The sequence below is a fragment of the Mixophyes fleayi genome, chromosome 5 (assembly GCF_038048845.1).
Source record: "Mixophyes fleayi isolate aMixFle1 chromosome 5, aMixFle1.hap1, whole genome shotgun sequence".
Lineage (NCBI taxonomy): Eukaryota > Metazoa > Chordata > Amphibia > Anura > Limnodynastidae > Mixophyes > Mixophyes fleayi.
Window position 1 is genome coordinate 106,543,470 of NC_134406.1, and position 21,395 is coordinate 106,564,864.

Below are 21,395 nucleotides of genomic sequence, written 5' to 3' on the forward strand. Positions count from 1 at the left end.
ACAACACGGAAAGACCTCCATAAAAGCAATATGCACCTTTTCTAGTTTTGCAGTTTTGTCTAGAGATTTATGATGACCCTTGTGTTTCGATTTCAAAACTGGTGTCGGTTCTAACCCACTCACAGGTACTCAGATGCCCCCAGGACTTAACGTAGTAAAAGCTTATGATCAGGAATTGGTAGCACGGAAATAGGAGAAATGGGGCCAAGAGTATGCCCCCCTCGTCCACTCAGAAGGCAGCAATAATTTTATTTAAAAAGCTGCACGCGATGGCTGCCTGTTGCTAGCTGGGATGCAGGGGCAATTTGAGGCCTCCCGGTTGCCCTGACATCAGAGTGAGTACACCCCTTATTGGGGACCGCGTCTGCTGCAAGCCTCAGGCAGTCCCCGCTATCCTGGGGTTGGAAGAAATTTATCCCAGGGCAATTATTTTCCCACTCTCCCTCCCAGAGAAATGTTTAGGAGCCCCCTAGTTTAATTCAGAAGTGCAGCATTACTGCTGTACCTCACTGCTAGGACAATGCCATCTTTATTTGCTCCATTTATTATTGTGCCCTCTTATCATCTTTTAAATTTATACTAATGCCGCTGTCTGTAGTTGTCCACTGTTGTCTTAATGAAGGATTTTTTAAATCTGCCACCGGTGCATTTGCTTTCTAAAATTCAATTAACCATACTTTATTGTTCTCTTACTCCATCAAATAGCATAAATTATCATCCATCATATCTCCATCTATACATATATTCTTTGCCAAGTCCAAACTGTGTCCTGTTAATTTCTCAGTATGTAGACTTTCAATTGCAATGTCAAAACATGTTTTGGGCAACCAAATCTGCATTAATGTAAGTATTATACATACTTGCGTGTGTGGGAAAGGTGACTATTGGCCTATCTAAACTGTCTCTTTTTCATACAGTATTTCTTACACATCATTAATAGAGCATAGAAATATAATATATATACGTTCCATATTTATATACATGGGTCTTTACATGGGCCTTTAACCCAAGGTTGGTTGAAGCTTTACACCCAAGGGAATGATTTTTCCTCCCTCTCTCCACATAAATATACACGAGTCCCCTGGTTTGTTTGAAAAGGACAGCATTATGGCACACAGCATAATTGTAAAACAAGGTAATGAAAGCCAAGCTCTTGGCAATCGATGAATACTCTTGCAAAGTATTGTGTGGTTAATCTTTGAATTGTTGTAGAAGGGATGCAGGCCACATTTTTCTCCCAGCATCCTCATTTATTTATATAGTGGAATTAGGTAGTTATTTACAATTGGTTATCTACTTGTGTAAATATCTACTGATGCACTTGTCCATCTAATGATAATTGTTACTGCCTATTGACTATCCATAATGCCTGTATACATTTTCAAATTTAGTGTGTGCGTAGCATTTCAACATTTTTATCTCTTGCACCTTACACTACGTTTTTTTGGTTATTTAAGTTATCCAATGGGCTGGCTTCAGTTGGTGGCATGTAAGATGACTTATTTTTTTGCAGCAGCTGCAATGTTCTACATGCGGTTACTGAATGTCAAAAATGCCCATAAAAAAACCCTCTAACAAAAAGTCTCTAAAAGTCTATAAATAAAGATTTCACTGAATGACTCTTCCAAAATATAAAAGTATTAAAAAGAAAATATTACATTATATAGCCTTTTTGGGGGGGATCCACCTGTGTTCTAACCTTAACAAACAGCCTTCTTTAAATATAGATTTCACTGAATGACCCTTCCAAAATATTAATGAATTGAAAAATAAAAGAGATTAGAAAATATATAGCGTTTTTTGGGGGTCCAGCTGCGTGCTGATCATAACAAACAGCCCTCTTTAAATATTGATTTCAATGAATGACCCTTCCAAAATATTAATGTAAAAAAGAAAAAATAAGTCTTTTTTTGAGGTGTGCAACTGCTGCTGAATCTCACACTCAAACACCCAGTTTTTTTTTATTATTTCAGTTGTCACTGTGGGGACACAAGATTTCTTTCACTAGAAAAACTTTCAAGTTTAAAAGAAAGAAATCTGTTTGTTTTTTTTGGATTCTGCTGCTAATAGTCTGACAGCAAAAACATTGTTTTTCTCAAAGAATATCCTAGTAGTTAGTTCAGAATGATATCTATCTAACTCAGTCTGTATAATACACTGTCTAGTACTAATAGATATATGCAATGCAATGCATTAACAACAACCAGTAGCTACTAGTTTGTGTAAAGTGTATTTAAGATTGAAATTAAAAGCAATTAATCAGCAAACTATTGTAACTGACTATTCTCTATAGAACTGATTTACAATCATGTCAAGATTCTATAGCTTTCCTATGTCCCTGGCTCACACTTAACGCTTTTTCAGCACCAGAGCATCGTAGCTAATCTCCTCCCTACACACTATCTCTTCTAAAATGGCACTGAAGAAAACAAGGGACAACTATATATATATATATATATATATTATATAGCGTGCATTTTGCAGAAAAAGATTGCCGAAGATGACGTTTAGCCTAATTTTAAGATGCGAGTTTGGTGGGAGAAACCTGAGTGACGACTCAGTTGCACTTGGAAACCCACCGTCGGATTTCAAGAATTCCAAACCGCTTATCTATAGTTTTGTGTGGTGGTAGATGCGCAGGGTCAAAAGAGTAAATACATCACATCAAAGCACAAACTACTAACACTTTAGGATCACCCACTTTGTGAATAAAACAAGTACATTTTTATCTAAAGTAGTGCTGCTTTGATCAGGGGGTATATTTACTAAACTGCGGGCTTGAAAAAGTGGAGCTGTTGCCTATAACAACCAGATTCTATCTGTCATTTTGTAGAATGCACTAAATAAATGATAACTAGGGGCCTGATTCATTAATGATCTTGACTTCAGAAACTTCTTATTTCAGTCTCCTGGACAAAACCATGTTACAATGCAAGGGGTGCAAATTAGTATTCTGTTTTGCACATAAGTTAAATACTGACTGTTTTTTCATGTAGCACACAAATACTTGATAGCTTATTTGAAATTTAAAGTTGATATTTGTGTGCTACATGACAAACAGTCAGTATTTATGTACAAAACAGAATACTAATTTGCACCCCTTGCATTGTAACATGGTTTTGTCCAGGAGACTTAAATAAGAAGTTTCTTAAGTGAAGATCCTTAATGAATCAGGCCCTAGAATCTGATTGATTGTTATACACAACAGCCCCACTTTTTCAAACCTGCAGTTTAGTAAATATACCCCCAGGTCTTTATTACATATGTCACTTTTATGTATTTGTATGTTTATTACCTTGTTTGAAGTGTACTTTCTGCAAAAGTACAAATGAAACATGCAAAGTGCTTCCCATTATAATTATCAAAGTCAAAAGCGTCAAAACCTAGAAGTAGCTAAGAATTCAAGTGTTTTAGTAAGGAAAAAAAACTATGCACTCTCCAGCAATGCAGGTAATGCCTCCTGTGAAAGCCCACTCTGCACCCTTTCATCATATATATATATATATATATATATATAATTTTGTCCTGCTAAAGAAGTCTTAAGTCTTGTGTCCACACTTTAGTTCACACTTATTTCCATCTTGAATACATATTTTACTGTAGGTTTTGCAAAACTCAAACGTTAATATTTGAGATAGCGTAAAATATATTTAAATATAAACTAAAGAAAAGTTAAAGTAAGATAAAGTAATGAGGAAATATAATCCAAAACAGTTTACAATTTCAGACACTAAGGGCCTGATTGATTAAGGAAAGTAAGCCAAAAAAATGAGTAAGTTTTCTCCTTGACAAAACCATGTTACAATGCAAGGGGTGTAGATAGTTTCTTATTTTGCACATAAGGAAACTACTGGCAGTTTTTCATGTAGCACACAAATACTCAATAGCTTTATGTTTACACTGAACTTTTAAATTGATCTAGGACATGCCCTACCCCAACTATAAATCTGTCCCCACATTTTAAATTTAGCTCCCCCTCCAACGTAACATTGTTTTTGCCAAGGTGCAAAGTTACTAATTTGTTTGCTTTACTTTCCTTAATTAATCAGGCCCTATGGGTCATTTATAAATCTGCAAAACTGGAGTTTAATAAGCTAAAAGTGTTTTGTGATTTTATGTCTAGATCTTTGTATTTTTATATTCGGATAACCAAATAGCTTAACACATCAGCAAGTCCTAGGGTGAAAAATGTTTCAGAGAGGAAGAGGTGAGTGTATTGGGGCATTTCTTGCTAAATTCAAAAATGCAAATTCTATTGCAATATATGCAAGAGTGAGAGATTGTGTTGTGGGGCAAGCTATGATTTCTTTCAAGATGGCAAAGGAAGTAATTGTTACATCATGGCCTATTGAAGCTCCCAGGTCCACATGCATACAGTTTGCACATGAACCTCGCTGCTTTGTTTTTACACTCCTTTAGCTACTAACTATTGTGAATACATGGACCAAGGGAGCACCCAACATTTTAGCAATATAGTTAATAGTTATAAGAAATTATAAAAAGTTATGTAATGCTCTAGAGGGCATAGTTGCATACAACTTTTGTGTACTCTATAGTTTTGAGGCTGTAGTCTTCTGTTTTTTCATATGATGGATTGTTTTTATATATATTATTGAGCATGTAAGCACTATTGTAATTAGTTGTGTAACAAAGTTAGAAATTCTGCTCTAGTTGATGTGCTTGCTTGTTGTTGGTTTTTTTCTACTTATTGTTGTTACTTTCACTTGTGGTACAAGTATCCACACTTGACAAGTACTTTGGAAATATAGCAGGTAGAAGTAAGAGTAAAACACATTATTTAATATTTGTAAAACTACCCACACACATTGCAATCCTGCAACTTGACCAAGTCAAGCATCCGGATTACTATTTAATTTTGCCTGACATGTTGATGACTGAGTTGGATGAGATCCAGCCATGTAACACATGGACAACCAGTCAGTAGACTTCCAGCATCACTTGGCTGTTAGTACAATTGGAAGAAGAGCTCCCATCCAGACATACAGAAGTCTTTGTCTGACCCCATTTATTAACATGCCTGGTAATTATACAGTAAGACCAACTGCCTAATATCATATGTGATATTGCAATGTGTGGATCCAGCATAAGTTCACTGTTTTATTTATTTTGAATAAATAGTACAATAATACTCACATCTCATCTTCATCCACAATGGCTCCTTGATATGGCTTGCTATACACTGTTATTCCTTAAAAATAAAAATATTGAAAATGTCAATTAATATGATTGCACCAATTGCTTTACACACACACACACACATACATATATATATATATATATATATATATATATATATATATATATATATGTATATATATATATATATCTTATATAAACATCATAATTTATTAATAGAATTGGTGTAAATTACATGGTAGATACAATTGTGCTATTAAATGAAAAAAGAAAAAAACATTAAAATCTCTTCTCAATCCACCAACCCACACAAATCCCACGACTACCATCCATGCCCAAGATCTTACATCCTACTTTAAAGACAAAAGTAATAAGACTATGCTTGACATGACATGCTCTTCCTCAACCAATTACCTGCTTATTTCCTTCCATGCACACTCTGGCATCTTCTCTTCATTTGATCCCACAAATGAAGGTGAAGTATCTACTCTCTTCTTATCTTCCTACTCTACTACCTGTCCACTTGACCCTCACAAATCAGTCGACCCCTGTCTCCTGTGCCCATCCCAGCAGTGATTATTCTTATTCTGCAAACAATCCCAACAAATTCTTTCTTAGATTACCATCCCATCTCACAGCTACCTTGCCCTTATAAGATTCTTGAGAGGCTTGCCTACACTCAACTTACATGCTTTCTTTCCTCACACTACCTACTGGAACCTCTTCAGTAAAGTTCTTGTTCCAAAAACTTCACAGAGATTAAGGTGATTGATAATTTGATCAGTGCTAAATCTAAAGGCCACTACTTTCTGTTTTTTCTGGACTTCTCTGTTGCATTTAACACTATCTTCTCAGGACACTATCCAATTTATCAAATTTCTCTTTCATGGATCAACCTACACTCTCTTCTTGCTCTGTTAGTTGAATTACCACAAGGCACGGTCCTAGGTCATTTGCTTATTCTCTATCTACACTATTTCTCTTGGAAAACGAATAAATCCTTTTGGATTGCATTATTATTTCTGTGTATAATCTCCAACTTGACCCCTATGCGCTGCACAAGAACTTAGTCTCTCATCCACACTTATCATCTGCTCCCACTCCTAGTTACAGGATTTTATTTGGACAGCACCCACTCTGTAAATGTCCTTCCTTGTACAACAACATTTTACCCTAGCCTCTAAACCTTTAAGCATTACCTGAAAGCTCACCTCTTCAGACAAGCTTATCAAATTCTCAAACAACCCTCCTAACCACATTAGGCTACTGTACCCTATTACCGTTCCGCTACATAGTTTCACATGCGCCATATATGTTTTCCTTTCAATGCTCAAACAACCCTCTGATCACAGACCAACATTATTGTGTGACTAAATCATTTAGCAACACAATGCAATCGTTTTACGCTTGCAATTTGGCCGTACCGATATACAATATGTGGCACCTAACCAAAACAAAAAACAGCTTGTAAAACAAAAAAACATCCAATGAGTGGCAGTTCTAAGGGTAAAAATGGTCAGAGGAGACTGGCCACATGAAGGTGACTGTAACTCAAATAACCATGCATTGCAACAGTGGTATGCAGAAGAGCATCTCTGTGTACACAGCATGTTGAACCTTGAAGTGGATGGGCTACAGCAGCAGAAGATCATATTGGGTTCCATTCCTGTCAGCTAAGAACAGGAAACTGAGGTGGGCCTCATGAAAATTGGACAGTTGAAGTGGAAAAACTTTGCCTGGTCAGATGAATTTTGATTTTTTTCTACAACATACAGATGGTAAGTTCAGAATTTAGTGTAAACAACATGAATCCATGGATCCATTCTGCCTTGTTTCAATGGTGCAGGTTGTTGTTGACATAAGCCACAAGAAGTTTGTTTCTTTTAATTCATACAAGCATGGGTGCAATACTCTAGCAAGAGTCTGAACATCAAATGACTGATCAGTAGCAGTGTGAGTTGCAAAAGAAAGCAGAAGTTTTTTAAAAAAACAAAAATTGCTGGTCATTGTAGTGCCACACTTGTTAAGTGTATTTTTTTTTGTTTATTTTGCTACCTGCCAGTGTGGGTTTATAAAGCATTTGTCAGCTTTGAAAGAAGTTGTAAAAACTGCTGGTACATGTAGTGCCACACCTGGTATTTCACTAAGTTGTGAATTGGGCATGGTTCAGAAAATTTGTAATTTGCCTGTGATTGCTGAGAGAAGCTAGGCTCCACTTCCCAGCACAAACGACTGTGGGAATGGAAGACATTTTAAGAACCCTAGTGAATGTGGCAGTGGTACAGGAGGAGAATACTCATCTTCTCCATGAGGAGATCACTCAGGAGAAAATGGACAGGGAGGCTCCAGCTATCCCCACACTTCAAAAATTAACTTCTGATGATGACATGGAGGCATTTTTGATAGCGTTTGAGCATGCCGCCTCCCGAGCCAAGTGGCCACCTGGAACCTGGTACCGGCACCTGGCTCTCTATCTTTCAGGGGAAGCATAGTGCACATATATAGATCTGGACGAAGACCAGGCTGGCGACTATCAGTGACTGAAAACTGTCATCTTGGCGAGGATTGGAGTCACCAGAGCAGGGGAGGCCCAACAATATCATGATTGGAGACTCTCCAAAGATTTACCGGTTCGGGCTCAGCTTACTGGACTTGGTATAACACTGAAGAAGTGGTTACAGCCAGAAAAGAACACTCTAGGCAGAATGATAGAAATTTTGGCAATTGACCATTGTATCCAGGGTATGGACCGAAGGCTCCAAAGGTGCATTGTGCACTGCAGGCGGCAGACCCTCAGACATATGAGAAACTGCCTGAGGTGGTGGAGAGATACAGCGCCTTGCAGCATAAGCCCAATTCTCCATTGCCCGCACCAAAGTTTGGGCCTTGGCCAAAACCTGGTGGAGGAATGGTGGACCGGACGTTGAAGAAAAAATATTACCTGACAAAAATTCGACCAAAACTACATCAGGACCAATCTGCTTATGAGTGCAAAGAGCCTGGACATATGTGGGCACAATGCCCATCATTAGTAGAACCTATGGATTGTTCCCTAGCGTACACACAACCAACGTATCCATGCTGCTGTACTATGAGTCCAGTTACCGGGAAGTCCTGTTTGTTCCGCGTGGTGGTGTTTGTGAACCACTATCTGGTGCTGGCTCTGGTAGATTCGGGTAGTGAACTGTTGTTAGCTTCCAGCTCCATAATACCAAAGAAACTGGCTCACAATTTGCCTACGATGAATGTACTCTGTGTCCACGGGGCGGCCGTGCAAAACGGCAGGATTTTTTTACCTGAGACCATAAATGGCCAGACAGTTATGTCAATAGTGACAGTTGTCCCAAAACTGCCATACCCTTTAATCCTCTGCAGATCTTCCAGGAGCGAATCCAGCCAGACACGTCGGCAATTAAAGCACTGTCCGAAAGTCCAGCCTTCATGGAGGCGCTTGAGGGAACAGAAAACAAAAAGTGCCATGATCTACCATGAAATCTGAAGCAGAAATTTCTGGAAAATACACCTCCTAAGAGGTTGGAGTACAGACAAAGGAGAGCTGAGCAAGCGCCAACGCATAACCAGTCCCTGGCATCATGTGTTGGCGAGACTTCTGGTGAAGCGTCCTCGCCTCCCAACGAGAATTCAGCCTCAGCAGGATTGTCTATCTTATTTGCATTAAAAGACTTTGGCCGAGACCAACTTGGAAATGTTGCCTTAGCTAGTGTCTACAAGAATTTAGTTGAGATAAATGAGGTAGAGAAGGCTGACAAGCCTGCAGAAGGTATTACCTATTACATGGTAAATTATGATATGTTATATACAGTAGAGTTGCTAATGTACAAGGTAGAACTGTAGAGCAATTGTTAGTGCCACAAATCAATACACCACTGGTTCTAAAAGCTGTGCATACACATCTATGTGGGGGACACTTGAGGGAAGATAAAACACATGAGCGTATATTGCTCAGGTTCTATTGGCCGGGAGTGTAAGAGGCAATAAAAACATTTTGTCGGATATGTCCTGTATGTCAGAGAACATGTCTGAAGTCATACTACCAGGTCCCGCTAGTTCCCATCCCTGTGGTGCAGACCCTAATTGAGTGTATTGGTATCATCATCATCATCATTTATTTATATAGCGGCACTAATTCCGCAGCGCACTCATTCACATCAGTCCCTGCCCCATTGGAGCTTACAGTCTAAATTCCCTAATATAGACACACGTTCACACACAGACATAGACAGACAGAGAGGGAGAGACTAGGGTCAATTTTGATAGCAGTCAATTAACCTACAGTATGTTTTTGGAGTGTGGGAGGAAACCGGAGCACCCGGAGGAAACCCACGCAAACACAGGGAGAACATACAAACTCCACACAGATAAGGCCATGGTCCGGAATTGAACTCATGACCCCAATGCTGTGAGGCAGCAGTGCTAACCACTAGGCCACTGTGCTGCCCCGGTATGGATTGGATAGGCTCATTAGCAAAATCAGACTTTGGCCATCAGTATGTACTGGTCATAGTGGACTACCAGGTATCCCGTGGCTATACATTTGCGCAATTTAAAGTCCAGTACAATAGCAAAAGAACTCTTTCTGTATTGTACCAGGTTGGGTATCCCCAAAGAAATCGTGACTGATCAAGGTACTCCCTTTATGTCCCATCTAATGAAAGAGCTGTGCCAGATGTTAAGAGCAGAAACATTACACACATCAGTATATCATCCGCAGACTGACGGGTTAGTGGAACTTTTTAATAGGACACTCAAACACATGGTGAGAAAAGCAGTGGCACAGGAAAAATAAGACTGGGATGTGTTGTTACCCTATTTAATGTTTGAGGTATCTCAAGCATCTACAGGGTTCATCCCCTTCGAATTGTTGTATGGCAGGCAGTCAAGGGGCATTCTGGATGTTCTCAAGGAGGGCTGGGAGCAACAGAGTCCTAAAGAACCCAATGTGATCCAATTTGTGTCCCAATTGTATGACAGGTTGGTGGAAATCAACCCGCTGGTACAAAAACATATGTATGAGACACAGGCGCGACAAAAAAAGAACTACAATAAGTCAGCTGTAATCAGAGCTTTCCAACCAGGTGACAAAGTTATTGTCCTGGTACCCACACAAGAGAGTTAGCTTTTCACACATTGGGAGGGGCCACATGAGGTGATTGAGGCTGTGGGACCTGCTAATTATAAAGTCAGACAGGAAGGCAGGAGAAAACTCATTCAAACATATGTCAATTTGCAGAAACCATGGCATGATAGGGAGGAGCCAAAAAGTCGCGCTGATAAATGCAGTTGTGCAGGTAATCAAAGTTCACATAAGTGACGATCTGTTGCCAGTGCGGAGATAACAGACTGAGGAAATTGTTCAGAGGAACCTTCATGTGTATTTTGAGGTACCTAGACATACCACGATCATAGAACACAACATAGTTACACCTCCTGGGGTGGTGGTGAGTGTAAGACCATACCACATTCCTAACGCTAGATGTGTAGCTGTGAAACAGGAAATAAAAAAAATGTTGGACCTCGATGTCATTGAGGAATCTAATAGCAACTGGAATAGCCCTATTGTGTTAGTGGCCAAGCTGAACGGGCGTATTCATTTTTGTAATGATTTTAGAAAATTTTGACACTTAACCGATGCCCAGAATTGATGAGCTGGTGGAAACCTTCGCCAATAGTCGGTACCTCACCATGTTAGATCTAACCAAGGCCTACTGACAGATTCCCCTAACACCATCTGCCAAGGCTAAGACAGCTTTTTCAACCCCAGATGGGTTATTTCAGTATAAAGTACTGCTTATCGGGCTACGTGGGGCTCTGCCATCTTCCAAAGAGCCATGAATCGGCTTTTAAAACCGCACCAGGAGTATGCAACTGTATACTTAGATAACATAGTTGTCCAATCCCAGGACTGGGAGATACATCTACCCAAAGTAAAAATAGAGACGCTTTCAGCGACCAATCAGGGTAGTATCAATTGTATAAATGATGTGCAGCAAGGCATTAAGATAATAAAATGTTCCTTAAAAAATCCAATTGTTTGTAATAAAAAAAAATTCCAATACTATATCTCTTCTTCCTAATTGATACAATGTATACAGTGTAGACCTGTGTCAATTAATGGAACTCCCAATGTATATAGTCCAATATGATGAGTCAAACATGTAAGATGAAAGGGCTTAACAAACTGGTGTAGCATGATGAAGTACTCACATGAACACTGATGCTATGGATCCTGAAGAATGTATCGGTAATCTGGCAGTGTTCACATCTTTAGATGCGGCCGCCGACTAACATGCACATAGGCACACCTCCGGATGATATATAGTTCCCAAACTCACGTCCTTCTCTGTGGAGTGGTTTTGCAATGTTGTTATTTCCGCAATCTCCAGCAGCCACCGTTGGAGTCCTAGCTCGGGGTATCTACATGTGTGGTCTCCCGATGCAAGAACCTTTCCTCCGCTATTTGTCCCCAGGCTATAAGCTCTCTATTTCCCTTTTTCTCAATCAGGTTGTGGAGCATGTGGATTGAACACAAGGTGTATTAAAAAAAGTAAAAACTTTATTGAGATGACAAACATAGACACTTACATCTAAGTTGAAGTCAATTATCTGGATTAAGATAGTCTGGCAACTGCCGAAAGAAGGAAACGCATTGAGCTGACTACACACTTCTATATATATATATATATATATATATATATATATATATATATATATATATATCATGTATGATCCACATCATCCTACACCAGTTTGCCCTTTCATCAAACATGTTTGACTCACCATATTGGACTATATACACAGGTCTACATTGTATACATTGTATCAATTGGGAAGAAGAGATAGAGTATTGGAATTTATTTTTATTACAAACATTTGGATTTTTTAAGGAACATTTTATCATCTTAATGCCTTGTTTGCACATCATTTATACCATTGATACAACACTGATTGAGCGCTGAAAGCTTCTCTATTTTTACTATATTCTATTGGAGTTTTGGAATACTCTGTGGACAGTGGCTCTCAGGTGCTTCGTAGGTTTCCTTGCAATTGATGTGCTGACATATTACCGTGCTTGGACATCTACCCAATGTGGAGGCAGTATTAACCTCACTCAGGGAGGTGGGTCTAACCGCCAATCCTGATTAGTGTGCATTGGCCATGCGTGAGGCCAAATACTTGAGGTATGTTGTTGGACAAGGTCAGGTCAAACCCCATGTTGACAAAGTAATGGCTGTCAGAGATTGGCCCAAGCCTGTGAGGAAGACCCAGCTGAGAACCTTTCTGAGTCTAGTTGGGTACTATGGCCGGTTTATGGCTAATTTTTCCACTGGGGCTGCTCCTCTTACCGAGCTTGGCCAGACAAGTTGCCTGGCCAGATCTTCGAGTGGCTCTTTGTTCAGTTCCGATACTCCAAGCACCGGATTTCAGCAGAAGATTGTATCTCCAAACGGATGCCTCTGGACTTGGTTAGGGTTCTGTTCTCTTGCAGAGGTTTGATGGGACAGAGAAACCCATCCTTTATTTAAGTCGCAAACTTTTGCCTAGGTAGAAGAAACAGGAGTGCTTGGCGATCAAATGGGCCCCTGAGACTCTCATTTACTACCTACTGAGTATTCACTTTAGTCACCGACCATGCACCACTTAATTGGATGCACAGGAACAAAGAGGTGAATGTCCAGGTAACTCATACCTGGCCATTCACCTTCCCTGGCATAGGCCAGGGAATCTGTACAAAATGCAGACTACCTTTCTCGCTGAGATGCGCTTTTACGCAGCTTCACTAAGGTTGGCAACGCTAAGGGGAGGGGTATGTGGCCAAAAGGCTTATTTACCACACCTCTCCTATAGGGAAGTAGGTAAAACCCTAGCTAGTCTGCAGGTGTAGGCTGCAGACAGGGTTACATTTTCACTGGGCTCCTCTTTTAACACATACACAAACACACAGGTGTTCCACATGGGTGTAATTGATTTGCTGTTGTGTTGTGATTTGTTTGTAGTGCTAGGGTGGAGGATAAAAACCTATTTGGATTTGTGGGCAGGGCTACCGATGCCAGTTAGTAGCCAGCTAGTAGTGAGGAAAGCACAGTTTAGCCAGACTTAGGGCTGCGGAAGATATTGTGTGGAGAAACTGCTGTTTACGCTATCCTGACACTTCACAAATAAACAGCACATTTGATTCAGCAGTGCAGTGTTTGCCATACTGTATCACACTTGGTACAGTAAAACACAAAGAATGTCTCATCTCTTTCTTTGTAAGCCCTCAGTTGAACAGACTATTTCTCCACTGCAGGCTATTAAGTTGTATTAACCATTTAAATCATAAGTACATATTTCCATCAGCTTGTTGAATCCATGTCACAAAGAATCCAGGCTGTTCTGATGACAAATGGGTTCCTACCTACTACTAAAAAGGTATATTTAATAAAATGGCCACTAAGGGCCTTAGTCATCAAGGAGAACAAAGCAAACTAAATAGTAACTTTGCACATTGTCAAAACCATGTTGCATTGGAGAGGGAGATAAATTTAAAATGTGGGGACAGATTTATATTTGGGTAGGGCATGTTCTAGATCAACTTTAAATTTCTGTGTAAAACTAAAGCTATCAAGTATTTGTGTGCTACATGAAAAGCAGCCAGTAGTTTCTTTATGTGCAAAATAATAAACTTATTTGTATCCCTCGCACTGTAACATGTTTTGTCCAGGATCAAATTTACTCCTTTTTTTGTCTTGCTCTCCTTAATGATTCAGGTCCTAAGTGTATAGATAGTCTAATATTAATGATAAGCATTAAAAAGCAAATACAATGTAGGATTCCGCAGGAAGGCATTATTAAATTCTCATACTCAGCACTTTGCAAATAACAATGAGTTACCACTACAAAACATACAAATGGAGTCTTCATTGTGAGTTTAGTCAGAATATGAATTGCTCTAGCAAGAATAGTGATTCAGGTTAGTTTAGTGAACTTTAAAAATGCAAAATAAACTATATATTTGCTTAGTCAATACATATTGTTTGCCATAATTAATAGCAAAGTTTATTCTGAGGTCATTGGTCCATAGCATGTTTCCATTTATGTGATTAGAAGTGAATCACAGTTTATATTGATTTCTTAGGCACTAGTCACTCTGCAAGCCGAAGTTGAAATTTTTTGGAATACAGTAATTCCACTAGAAAGGATAGATATTTCCACCTTTGCCATTTAAACATTTTAATTGGCAGAAACCAGTCATTATTCAAGCCTGCTCATGGAGAGGTGGAACAGTGTGGGACGTGTCTGATGTGTGCCTGGTAAATACTGGGCGTATATGCTACTAATACCAACCTGCACAGATCTAAGATGCATACAGTTTGGCATATAGGTGTAAATACGGTATTTTAACATCCAGCTTTTCTTAGTTTAAATTACACCCATTTTGTGGTCTTCATGCCTTATGTGTTAAGATACTGGGTAAATATCAGTTATTTTACCTTGCCAGCTGTCTGGCCAGCCCAGAAGCAGCCTTAACAAGGTCAAGAGAGACAAGGAGGTCCAGGAGTTTGGAGAATTGACCCTTGGCAGCATATTTACAAAACTGCAGGTTTGAAAAAGTGGAGATGTTGCCTATAGCAACCAATCATATTCTAGCTGTAATTTTGTAGAATTTACTAAACAAATGATAACTAGAATGTGACTGGTTGCTATAGACAACATCTCCACTTTTTGAAACCCGCAATTTAGTAAATATATCCCTTAGACTTTGTTGTAAATAGATAATTGATCACTTGTGTAAGTGCAGTTTCAATGTTGTGAGCAGAAGGCTGATTGCGGAGAGTAGAGGATGGAGTGAGGAAATAAAAACTGAGATAGTTGGTTGCGCACAATACAACCCTATATAGTTCTTGAAGATAATTTTGTGTTCTGGACCGACCATCATTTCCGGCACAACATGGCCAACTGTTAGGGCAGGTAGTACCACAAAGCCTCTGTCAGCAGTTCCCCCAACTTCTCGGGGTGCCACCTGTCAGCAGAGATCCTATATGACCTCTAGTAATGGTAGCACCTTTAGGGTAAATATTAGGTAATTTAGTGGTACCTAACAAACCCACCTGGTGACATTTAAGAATGGTAAATTGCAACATTTAAAATATATATGAAACAATCAACTAATACATATCAATATTGCTAGTGGGGATGTCAATTGGGCATCCCCAATGTGTATGGCACATTGTGTTCACCACACTATGGTATATATACACTACAATATGACTTTCTCAACCCTAATTTTTTAATAACCAATAATTCAGACCAAACATTCTTCATTATGTGCGCAAGTGTGCCTAGTCTTTCACCTTGTACCTTTAAAGGTGCACATTCAATTCATAGTCCTTGCAACAATCTCCAGGTAGGGTGTTAAACCTGAAAATACACATGGTGGAGGTGGAAGAGACGGTAACTTCAAAGTTCAACCTATTAGCATTTTGGACCATCCCCTTTATTCCTTTAACTTTTTTTTCCTCCTAAAACATTGCTCAATTTAACTTCAATGTGTATTATTGAAAGTATAGAAGAAGCCCTTATAAATGTGCCCTTTTCATCCCTTAATATCAATTAACTAATTTTGACACGAAAAATCAAATCTTGTTTTTGCATGTTGGTACACTCTACCCTGAGATACAATAATACAGTTTCATTATATGTAAACATATAGAGTACATATTCCAATGCATATCAGTCAAGCAGTACTATTTACAGCAGACAAGGACTAGATGATCAACATCCACTTATTTATAGTATGAAAGATGGTTTAAGATTGAAATAGAGATCTATATTTATCATAAAAACTTTGTGAAACATAGGTTCAATACAATTTTTGTGAAAAGTTTCATGATGTACAAAAGACGACATTGGTAAATTAGAATCACACAGAGGGACTGATTCGAGCTCAAACGTACATCCATTTGCATAGCGTATCCTGCGTTAAATAGCTCTGCACATACCCAGAGACAGACACTACACCAATGAACGTAATTGCATGCCTGAACACTAAATACACTTAGGACTGCCTACAACTTGAGAGACTTGAGAGGCTAATGGGGGGGGTGGCGGACTACCATAGGCCATGAACAGTAAGGGCATTCCGACACAGATGCAGCTGATTGAAGTCCTGTACGTACCTTTTTATCAACTGCAGGGCAGGTGCACATGCTGGCTTACATGCATGTGTGCCACTAGCTATCACAGAAACTAAGATATACTTTTAAAACGCATTGTATATACAGTGCTAATTGAAATAATCTTTATGTAGTTAAAGTAAAAAAATATATTATATTTGAAAATTAATATTAATATAAATGATTATACTGTTGAAAGTTATTATTTTATTTTATGATCAAATAAAATTTGTATGCATTCTGATGTGATCTTTTATTATATATATTTATTATACATATGCATGTGCATATTCTGCAGTCTGTTCTGTGTGTCTATGTACGGCAAGTACTGTATAGGCAAAGCATACTTCTACCCAGATTCAAATCAAAATGTATCTTGAATATATGCTTGGATTTGAATATGGCCAGATTTACGAACAAGTTCTGTGCTCTTTTTAAATATGTATTTTACGTTCGGACATGCATCAGGCCCAGAGTACTTATTTAACGTATACATATAAGAGTACAGGAGAGCAAAAGCAGAATCAAATAACTGTCACTCAAGAAAGCAATCAATCCAATTCTTCTTTGGCCATTAAAGGAGTACAGGGGCAACTGATCCCTCACATTGAATAGTTATGGTCCATCTTAAATAGATTTTATTGTATTTGTGGATTGAATTACTACTAGTACAAACAAGTTCATGCCTTATAGTGTGATTAACCTGTTATGTGCGTATTGTCGTTAACCAATAACGATTGTCGAACCTCGAGTTGTGTTTCCAAAGCCCAAAGATTTATTCGCAAATAGTAGAATAAATATGCTCAAGCGAAGTAATAGTAAATACAGCCGTTACTTATTGCAGGCGCTCTGGATCCAGTGCAGTCATTCAATCCTGAAGTCTGGGGACAAGATGTCTGCACTCTGGATCACAAGCTGCTGCTTATATACACAATCAAATACAGTAATACAATGAAGATGGTATAGCTTGCATCTATTGGTCCAGGTCTCAGGAATGTCCAAGTGGTTGTCAATCATTGGCTGGTTCATCCTAAGGAATCCAAAGGAGGGGGTCATCTCTGCAGGGGGTATGCTCTGCTCTTCCCGCCAAGATTCCTTAGTCTTAAGTAGTTCATAATTCCCTATCATTCATAAGTTGTGTATGCACTCTGCGATTCCCTCGCAGAGTGAACCAAACAGTAGGATATGTAACAAGGTTCATTATGATACCACTCATGATGTTATTCCTTCAACCCGTTCCGTGTATTTCACTAATATGCATGTAACTCTGATATAACATATAAATACTACTATATTTCGACATAACTGACTATGTGTTGCAACTACCATTAATGTGTACTATTTTATAAGTATGCGTGTTTGTGCGAATGTATGGTAAAAGACCAATTACTGTTGCTGCCACGTGTAGTGGATGTGTACGCCTTTTCACACCGATGCGTACCGTACGCATCTTTTCAGACAAAGACAACCAAGTTTGCTAGACTTTAATTGAAATGACTTTATCCAATTTGCTGACTTCGACAAACCAAGGCCACTAATTTATGAAAAAATTAAAAGTCTTCTGGCATCTGTGACCTGGTTATGCTGACCTTGACCAGCGCAAACAAGTGTAGCACAAATTGGGAAACAGGTTTTCCCAGAAGGTTTCTAGTCACAAGCCAAATAAACATATTGTGGATGAGATCTGTGGAACACCTACTTCCGTTCTGTAGATACATTCTTCTACAGATAGACAAAACACCAGGACACTCGCACAGCCAGTGTCAGAAAATACCCACCAGGTTCCTATATTTTGCTACTATTACACATCTTATATTGTCTAAGAGGACTAAGATATACCCTTTGCAGAATATACAATTGTATTTGTTGGATTCTAACACAGGAAGTCACTTATTTATCACATCCCAACATAGATTCCCATTCCTCATCAATGATCTGACCAATATAATTTTCCCACTTATGTTTTAAAGTCAAGAGCCCTTCATGGAGCAACATAAGCATATAGTTAGTGATCGAAGTGGGTTGGTATATGGTGGTATGCCATACGTCGACTTCTTCTACTGCCTTAATTGTAAAACTATTTCATTCACCTACATTTTCCATACCACTTCTAAATTTCCACTTTGACCACTGTATATAGTGGTGAACCCAATGTTTTATATTGAGCAGTGCAAGCATGTTACTTTTAGACAAAGATATGTGCCTCATCTCTAACTGGTCATTACTGATACTGAACACATTGCCAGCATTAAACTAATATTACTGCTTCTATGACTAGGCATTATTGCTACAGGGCCTCTTGCTGGTCATTAATGAAACCGATGGCTGATGGCAATGTACTTGTTGAGCATTGTCCTTTATTACATCTAGGAAACTTTCCACTAATCATATTAATCTCGATGTAATAAAACATCACACAAAATTTTAAAGCTCAGATGCTTATTTTCAAGTAAACACATGAATATTTTTCAAAGAAGATACGTTTCAGTAATGGATTTACAGTGGTATTTTTATTGTTATGGCACTGAGCAAACAGTCCAGCCTTTAATGTATATGGAACCCCAATTTAATTTCCTCACAGGCACCATTATGTCTAAAAGAAGCCCTGTTCTCTCTTCTACTTTAACAACTTAAATGTTCTCTTTTTTTCCAATATCATTTCTAACACTTTCTTATGGTTTCTTCAAAGCAAAGTGAAATGAGGAGTCTAAGCAAGTGGCAGGCTTTATGATTAACTGTTTAAATCATTTGTTAGGGACACAGACAGACATTAATACGCTGAAGTCCCTCCCACCACACTTCTTGCTGCTCTGTGTAAGAAATAAACGAAGGTTATGTCGCACCAATGAACAAGAGTAAATCCTCTTTTATTACTTTGAAAGATGATATTTATTTCCTATAGGTATAGAGGGTGCACCAGCCATTGATAGATAATGTGAACCAGAAACAGAAAGAAATGGCCTGTGTCCACAGTACTCTTGCTTATTTTAAAGTTGGAATAGAGAGGTATATAAAACTTAACTTTTATTTATTACAAACAAAAAACCGAAATAAATCCGACTATCCTCATTTAAAAACAATTGTGTGTGTTTAAAATCCACTGATAGAGTGATTCTGCCTCTTATTTTATAAGGGATCACTCATAGGTAGTATCATAAAGGAATTGCTAATATAATATGGTATGATAGTGCTGTATGAAAGATTGTCTATCTGTACACTATTATAAATAGATCCCGGTATAATAACCACTTAGATTGCAGCAGATTGCAGATACGTATAGATGGGTATAGGCAAATTCTGCTATAGAGAAACCTTCTATTATAATACAACAACGTGTCTTGCTATCTACCTATCTATTGCTCCTTCTCACTTTGGGTCTAACGGAGCGGTATGCAGCAATATTCCTGAACGTGTCTTGCTAACTACCTAACTAATGCTCCTTCTAACTTGGGGTATATTGGAGCAGTTAAGAACAGAAATTTCCTGCAATATAGAGAGGCAAGCACTAGATCAGCAGAACGCCGACGCGCGTTTCGCTATGTGTGCTTAATCGTGGCAGCCGAGGGACTGATTTGGAGGGTTTAAATACCCTTAGGGTGGAGCTATCCTATCTGACGTCAACAGTTTTTCTCCAATCATATAAGCTTTAATATGATTGATGGCTGTTTAGGCCATAAGTGGAGGGGAGAGGTTAGGTGACACCCATTATGATCTTATTGGTTCTGTTGGACGTTGTTATGGTAACTGTCATCAGCTCACTCGCGGTGATGAATGAAGTTTGTTATGGACTATGTCCACATGATCATATTCGGTATCAAAGTAAGGCTCTAATAATAAACATCATTGTAAATAAGGGGATCCTTACCAATGTTAAGAGCTTCCTATGGAGCTATGTAGTATAAAGCAACTATGATGTCTCGTCTCTAATAAATGATTGTATTGAGATCGCCAAGTCTGCCATAAGTAATAAAGGTAACTGTTAATAAAGGAGGAGATTCTTCACAGTATTTCAGACTGCCTATAAATCAGTACAATAGGTGGTAGTTCACCTTCCAGGTTTTTCTCTAACTGTATGTATTTTCATATAATTAATGGCTATATGAGCCCTGAGTATAAGTGTTGGGTAACGCCCATTATAATCTTATTGGTTCTGTTGTGCGTTGTTATAGTAAATTATCATCAACTCACTCGCGGTGATATGTAAAGGTTTTTATGAAATATATCCGTATAATCTAATTCAATATTCAGAGTGAAGTTCAAAAAGTAAGAATCACTATCATAGATGAAAAGATCTTATCCAATGTTAAGAACTCCCTGTGGAACTCTACAATATAAAGCAGCTATACTGTCTCGTCTCTGCTGAGCAGTTGTATTAGGATCGCCGGGCCTGCCGTCAGCGGAAGAGGTACCTGTTAATGAAAATTATAATAACTGTCATCCACTCTCTCACGGTGGTATGTAAACAGTTTTTTATGAAATATGTCCGCAAATCTTCTTCGATAATCAGAGTAAGGCTCCAGAGATAAGGGTCACTATTATAAATAAAGAGGTTCTTTCAGATGTTAAAAAAACCCTTTATGGAACTGTACGATATAAAACAGCTATGATGTCTCATCTTTGATGGACAATTATATTATGATCGCCAGATCTACCATCAGCGGTAAAGGTAAGTATCAATGAAAGGAAAAGGTTTTTTGAACCTGCCTATAGATCAATACCATAGATAGTAGTTCACCTTTGATTAGGAATTAAAATGCCTTTCAGATTAAATGATTTCCTCGATAATATATTTTATTTATAGGGACAACAACTTAACATGCATAGCATGTATATATTGGTTACAATAAAATTCATCATGAATTCGTTCTCTTTTACCAGCAATTAAAGTCTTACAATTTCTTCTATGAATTAGCCAATGAGATGCTGAGAGAAGAATGGGAACAGACTCTTCTTAACTGCTCAGAAAATCTGATAAAAATTTTGATCAAACATGATCAAATCAAATTAGATCAATATACAGTAGAGATTGGCAGACTGGGTGAAAAACTCAAAGAGTTTGAAAAA

The 21,395-nt window shown here is 38.4% G+C and overlaps 1 protein-coding gene across 1 annotated transcript in view; it reads right to left on the reverse strand.

The window, feature by feature from the left end:
* The window catches only part of LOC142159465 (ATP-binding cassette sub-family A member 13-like), a 253,807-nt gene that overhangs the window by 25,641 nt on the left and 206,771 nt on the right, over nucleotides 1-21,395 (reverse strand). The window contains exon 8 of the mRNA XM_075214364.1: nucleotides 5,155-5,209. Within this exon, the coding sequence (XP_075070465.1) occupies nucleotides 5,155-5,209 (55 nt within the window). The remainder of the gene's footprint in view (nucleotides 1-5,154; nucleotides 5,210-21,395) is intronic.